Below are 7,220 nucleotides of genomic sequence, written 5' to 3' on the forward strand. Positions count from 1 at the left end.
GGGGGCAGGGAGATTTTCCTGCACACTTGGAGTAGTCTCCAGATGTGCAAAAAAATCTAAAAAGTTGAAAAAAATATACGGGGGATATTTAAATCCCCCCAAAAGTAAAAGAGTGTTCCCTGCGCATGTGCAGGAAACGCTCTGGGAACTTGGGGGCAGCTGGCGGCTGGAAGCCACTTAGTCCTCGCTGCAGGAGCCGGGGGGGGGGAAGAGATCAGCGGTGGAGCTGGGGGAAGGAGATAAGCGGGCCCAGTGGCTGGAAGCTGCTCAGGTCTCACCACTGGAGCTGGGGGGGGAAGAGATCGGCGGCAGAGCTGTGGGGGTCGACAGGCCCGGCGGCTGGTAGCTGCTCAGGCCTCACCACAGGAGGGAAGAGATTGGCGGCGGAGCTGGGGGGGAGGGGATCGACGGGCCCGGCGGCTGGAAGACACTCAGGCCTCGCCGCCAGAGCCGGGGGGGGGCGCTTCCTCCTCAGTCCTGAGGTCTGGGAGCTGGGAGGAACCCCCCCCCCCGCAAATATCGCGGGTCCCTCTTCTTGTAGAAGTATATATACCGGAGGATACCTCATGTTTCTCCCCAATGAGGAACCAAAGTAGTTTACTTCGTTCTTCTTTCCTCCATTGTATATGAAGTAGTAGTGGTGGGGGTGGGTTTTATACCCCACTTTTCTCTACCCTGAGGAGTCTCAAAGCAGCTTACAAGCGCCTTCCCTTCCTCTCCCTACAACAGGTACCATGTGAGGTAGGTGGGGCTGAAAGAGCTCTGAGAGAACTGTGATTGGTCCAAGGACACTCAGCTGACTTTATATGGAGAAGTGGGGGGAAACCCAGTTTTCTAGATTAGAGTCCACCACTCTTAATCACTACACCATGCTGCTCTTGTGGTGTACGAGGTGACCCTATGAGTAAGGTTGAGAGTGCGTGACTGTCTAAGTAAGTTAGGCTGAGAGTATGTGACTGGCCCAAGGTCACTCAGTAAGCTTCCATGTAGAGTAGGTGATATGAAAGACCCTGAAGAGGTGATTCCAGTCCTGACTCTAATAGACCAATGGTCTGATGTGGTATAACGCAGCTTCATGTGAACAATAGTGTTAGAGAGGCCTGGGATTTGAATATAGGCCTCCCACATACTAAAATAACACTACACCAGCTCTTTGCTTTAACCCTGGTTAAGCTCTCAAATGTACAGTGAAATCATGCTTTTGATTTGCAGCACTGAATCCTGTCCCTATAGAGCATGGGGGGGGGGGGAGAGAAATTAGCAAGGCCTGCTTGTCACCTTGCAAACAGAAAAGCTGGAGAGGAAAGGAGACAGTCAACCACAACCGGTGGCTTAGATACTCAGAAGGAATGCTAAGCCACGTAAACATTTTGTGTGCATTGGATCCAGGAGTCAAAGACTTTGTTTGGGCCATCTAGTGATCCTTTCTATGGTAAACCATGACGGTGATGATGGTATGATGCAGTTCAATATCTTTCACTTTTATTGTGATGTAATTTATTTTTGATGTTACCAGGATATCTTGCTACATTGTTGTTTCATTAGTATTTGAGTAGTGGCTATGGTGTGTTTTATGGTTGCTTTGTTATTTTTAATGGATTTGAACCAGTTTCTTTTGTGTAAGCCATCTCCTGGACTGTCTCAGTTGAAAGGCCAGTGACAGACATCATAAATAAATGCCTGCCATTCCAGAATGGGCAAGCCATTACACAAATTCCATGCAACCCACTCCAGCCCTTGCAGCATTTCGATATGCACTCCACAGTCTTTTGGCATTCTTTCTGAAGATGCCTTTAAAGGAAACAAGGTTTTGAGGGCAATGCTTCTGAACTTCTAAAAGAAGGGAGGAAACCTTGCTGTTGGGATGCATCAGCCTGAATTGTTGGAGGACAAGGCAAGAGCCATGGTTTGGCAAAGCACATCAAATGGTTCTTTGAAACAGAAACGGAAGATTGCCACCCTTGAAGGTGTGGGTCTTGAGCCCAATCTTATACTTGTCTGCTCAGAAGGACATCCCACAGAATTCAAGGGGCCTTCATCATTAGTAAGCAACAGTTAGAACTGCAATACAAAGAGCACAAAACCTGTCTTCTTGAACCACTGGAAAAGAACACAATCGATGCACACACGGACCTTGACAGGCATGGCAGCTGAGCACACTAAGGACACCCGTGCCCTACAGCAGGAAGGATGAAATCTGGCAGCAGCATGTGAAAGGGGAGGTTGTGCAACAGCCTGGAGCAACAACAACAACAAAAAGACTTCAAAATAATCCAGAGGGAGGCAGGCTTAGGTATCCCAGCACTAAAAATCCCCGCAAAGATCAGAACCACTGAATGCCAAACTGTGTGTAATGTATCCATCTCCGACCACGTGCGAGGCTAGGTCTCCACATGGTCTAGCGAAGTGCCCAAGCTTCGCTTCCAGAGACAATGGCCCAAGTGGATCTCAGTACTTTTCATAGTGACTAGGATGCAAAGAACCTTATGGTATCATGCATGCTTCCACACATACCTGGGTGATTAATAGCAACCCTGGAATCACTGGAAGCTGTCATATTGAGGTCCTAAGATTCAGAGGGGTAGGGGGACTGAAAAGCCTTTGTGCAGGTGTTAAAAGCTGCATATGGGGCTCTGGATCCTGGTCAGCATTTTTATAGCAAAAATAGCAAAACACTGGCTTGGCATGAACCCAACTATTCAGTTCCTCCATTAAAATGGCATGTCTATTTGCAGAAGGGGCAGAGATTCCAGCTGATTTCTCCCCACAAACACACCCTCCACACATTGTCTTCTACTGTGCTGTTTCTGAGAGCTTGCTGGATCCCAGGAACTGGGAAGTCCTACTCTGTTGAGTCCACGGATGGTCAGATACATGCCAGTCGGGTGGATCCAACCATCCTCCAAGAAACCTTAACTTAAGTGTCTCTTCCTCCAATGGAGGAAAGCTTCAAACCTGAGCTGAAAGGAAAGGTGGGGTATAAATATTTTAATTAAGAAATAAACTTTGCTCAATGGAGTAGCAGGGTATGTGAGGGCTGCACCCCAGTATTGTTCTAGGTAAGAACACTGCAGAGGAGCTAAGTTATATTCTGCACACCACCAAGTATATGGATAGTACAGAAATCAACTTGAACACACAGCAGAAGTCTCCCTGGGCCTGGCTGCCATAGCAAATGCTGCTCAGAACGCACCCATGTCTTGCATGTGTCAAGGAATCTCCTATTGTGCTGACGTCTGCTCTACAAAACCTGAACTTTATTTATCAGATGTTTATTCTGCATGCCTAGCTGCCTGTATACAATGAAAGGTTTCCCCACAAGCCGCCTTTACCTAAGTGAACAAAAACCTACCAGTATGGGCCTCTACACAAAGAGCAGACCATTCAGAAGCCCCATTTTTGCCTATAATAGCATTAGACAATGCACATCTGAGATTGCAAGACCCAGCACATTCTTACAAAAAGCAACCCTGCTTGTTGCAGTGGGGTGGGCGCCATCGTGAAAGCATGCCAAGGACAAGATTGCTCACCAAGAATATTTAAAAAAAAATTGTTCTTGCTGTTGTTGTTCACACAATATTCAACAAAGCTGAAATGAACACTGAGAAGGAAACTCAAAATATATATATATATATCCCCCCCATATACAGTTTTGTTGCAGCCCTCATAGACATTCACATCGGTCAAGTATTTAATGCAAATCAATCAACCATTTATCTCCAAAATCAAGGCAATTTGTCAAAAATGTTTCAAAAGCACAAGTACAGGACAGAATTTGAAAACTGAAAGATCCTTGTTTCAGTTATGTGCTTAGATGGGTAGCCGTGACAATCCTTGTACAGCACCACCCCAAGCAGAGGTATGCTCTTTGGAGTTCATTGACTTCAATGGACTTAGAAGGGTACAGCTCTGTTTACGATTGTACTGTTAATGAACTTATTGTTATTTAGCTTATTTATCAGTCACCTTTCTCACTGAGACTCAATGTGAATTACAGAGTATGGGAAGAGAAAAAAATGTGATCATACAGATAGGATCAAATTATTTTGTTTATTTGTCCTGATTTAGCATAATAATAGGTACAAGGGTACAATACAGTGTGAGACAATGAAGTCCATATGCTGGAGAGTGTTAAGAGTCTGTACACAAGATAGTATGCTTGATGAGCCATACGTTGCTCATTCTTTCTCTCCCCCTGCCTTGTAAGGGTGCTGCATTTAGGAGAACTATGAAGTACAGTAATCTATACATTGATAATTCTTTAGGCCTACCCTCCACTTCAGTGAATATCTAAGGCTGTTCATTAGTAACAGCAGCAAGATTAATACGTTAACTAAAAGGATCACCCCTCAATTGCCCATCTAAATGCAGAGTGAAAATGAGCATCACCTACTTTTTAAATTGTAACTTGTATTTTGTCATACTTAAAAAAAATCTTATGAGCTGTCTTGGGTGAAATCATGTTTACAAAGAAAGATATCATACATTTTGATACCATACATTTAACATCCATGGGTACCCCTGCGAGGATCCAAAAATAGACACAGAAGGGGCCGCCCAGAAGTAAGGGAGAGGTTTCTGCAAACCCCTGGGTAGCCCCAGGGCAGCAGGAAAAAATAACAATAAAAAATTGAGGGGAGAAGGTAAAAGCACCAAAATGTAAACAGGGATGGTTCCACAAACACAAATGGGGGGGGTTGTTTCAGATTATCTTGAATGGATGAGACGCTCAATGAGAAAGTCTTGGCAGTAGCCACCAAGAACGGTCAGGCAAGCAGACTACTACTGGACAGCGGAGAGAGGAAAACAGAGTCAGGTGAGCGGGCAGAAGGAGAAAATACCAGATAGGTGGCTGAGTGTGTGGTAGGGAACTGGATGACTGGACTGGAAGGCAAGCTGCCAGGAAAGGGAAAACCAGGCAGGCAGGTGAGTGAGGGGATACAACCACAAAATGTAGTAAGCGATGTGAGTGGCCACAGGTCAGACGAATCAGGTGGGCAGGCAGGCAAGAGAGATTGACTTGGGGGGGCAGAGCCACAGCGGGGGTGGGGGGAGGAAGTGATTTCCCTTCTCCGGAAAGTCTTCACAGGTCCTGATCTTGTGACTAGTTAAAGCGGTTTCTGGCATTCTTTCCCAGCCTCTTCACATTTCATCACACTTTAGTGTGACCAGGAAACAAAATTAAGAATGATGCCATGAGGAAAGAGCCACCAATGGCATACAGTCATCTTAGTCTTTCCCCATGCCATTGTGAGCTTCTTTGTTTTGTCATGTAAGTGGATTGCTGTATTAAATTTTTACCCCACCCTTCCTCCAAAGAGTTCAGGGGGGTGGCCATTCATGCTTGTCTCCATTTTATCCATACAACCACCCTGCAAAGTAGGTTAGGCTGCAACAGAGGGACTAGCTTGTCCAAGTGGGACCATTGGAACCGGGTCCTAGTCTAACACTCTAACCATGACACTGGCTCTTATTTCTATTCATCCCTATACTTCACTCATCTGAGGGGATTGTGTTCAGGACAAAATCTCCCTCTGCCCAACACTTTTGGCCCTGGCCACCTCTCAAAGGGATCCTGCCCAGATGAAATGAGGAAGACAGGAAACGCTGGCTTTCTCCTCTCCTGAAATCTCTGCCATATATAAGCTCTCCCCATACAAATCCCAATAGCTGCTTCAACCAAATAAATATATTTCAACTTCAACTGCTTATAGGCATACAATCAACACATGCATATAGAGCTAGATTAAAATTTAACAAATAGTTGAAGGACTCAATGAAGAAGAAAAAAATTGCTGACAGAATAAAACATCTGCATTAATACCAAGGAGCACATCCTTGAATTTGCATGATTGAGTCTGTATCTGGCACAGGGTACTCCTGGAGTGTTTTCACACACAACATTAAAAGTAGCTTTTACTTTTTCCACATCTGATTCAAAGGCAAAATCAACACTGGCCTGAATGTATCTACATTTTAAAAAATGGTCTCTATCCTGCATAAACACAGATAAAGAATCCCAGTCAATTAAATGCATGCTTAGCTGTACCCTTTGATGCAATGTCTGCAGGCAGCAGGGCCTGTAATTTGAGCAGGGCAGTTGCCACCTGCTTGCCTCGCAGAGGGACGTGGGAACTCACCCAGAAGAGCAGATTAAGGGCATAGAGCAGGCAGCGCAAACACTTCACCGAGTCCTCTCTGGCCATTGTGAGAGCCACTTGGGAGAAAGCCCCATCCTCAGCCTTGCTACGTCCTCTTACTCGAGCCTCCGAACAGCCAAATACAAGCAATCTGCAAAAAGAAGGGGGGGTGGGACATCCTTTTCTTCAAACCAAAGCACGTCATGCAAAGTCATGTCCATTGGCATCCAGTCACACAGCCTGTCGAGATGGCACCTTTCTAATCCAAGTTAATCACCCCTCCCAAAAAAAAAAGATCCTGGTTCTCTGTCCCACAAAGTAATTAACACTGAGCTGAACCACAGGGTGTCCTTTGGAAGGGTAGGAAAAGTTGATCCTGTTATTACACATTAACCACAGGGCCACAGGATGGTTAATGTGACACGTTAACAAATCTGTGCTCAGTGATCCCGACACAATGCGCGCCCCGGATGACACGTTTGGGATCGGAGTGTTACTTTGTGCTCAGCTCCTTCTCGGCGGTGGGGGGTGACGATCGCGCCTCCCGCTTTCCAAAGTGTGTGTGTGTGGGGGGGGGAGATACGATCCCTTCTAACTTGGAGCTGTCGAGCTGCACAACGAAAAGTCAAGAGGAGCGTGCCTGAGAGTCAATATTGGGGAGGGGGGGTGTTAGTCACTAAGAAATGACAGGCAAGAAGCCCCCGAGAGGGAGGCTACTGCCGTGGCAGCGCAGTGAACGCAGCGAAAGAGTTATTAATTCTCCCCCCCAAAAAAAAATAAAACAAAACCATGCTACTTTGGGCAAATGAATTAACTTCGAGACAGCTCAAGTTCCGCCTCCTCTGCCCCGCGGGAATGTATATTCCCTCCCTGTCCTCGGAGCGTGCCTCAAAACCCAGCCCCTATTCCGTTGCCTAAGAAAGAAGCCCGAAACTGAAAGGGAGGGGAGAGGGGAAAAGTCTAAGGACTTACCATGCTTACCGCGTGGGCTGCAAAACAGTCCCGCTCTCCCCCTTCCCTGCTCAATTGCTCCCACTGGGCTGATCCGGAGCAGAAAGAGCTCCGTCGGAGCCGGGGAAC

At 46.4% G+C, this 7,220-nt stretch overlaps 1 protein-coding gene across 1 annotated transcript in view; it reads right to left on the minus strand.

Moving 5' to 3' along the window:
• Positions 1–7,210, minus strand: part of TSPAN12 (tetraspanin 12) — a 102,713-nt gene extending 95,503 nt beyond the window's left edge. Inside the window, exons 1-2 of the mRNA XM_015412688.1 lie at positions 7,113–7,210; positions 6,141–6,291 (exon numbers count right to left, since the gene is read on the minus strand). Of these exons, the coding sequence (XP_015268174.1) occupies positions 6,141–6,206 (66 nt within the window). The 5' untranslated portion in view covers positions 6,207–6,291; positions 7,113–7,210. The remainder of the gene's footprint in view (positions 1–6,140; positions 6,292–7,112) is intronic.
• Positions 7,211–7,220: the final 10 nt, after the last annotated feature.

Source organism: Gekko japonicus, unplaced genomic scaffold, assembly GCF_001447785.1.
Source record: "Gekko japonicus isolate JY-2015 unplaced genomic scaffold, Gekko_japonicus_V1.1 scaffold550, whole genome shotgun sequence".
In the NCBI taxonomy this organism is placed as follows: domain Eukaryota; kingdom Metazoa; phylum Chordata; class Lepidosauria; order Squamata; family Gekkonidae; genus Gekko; species Gekko japonicus.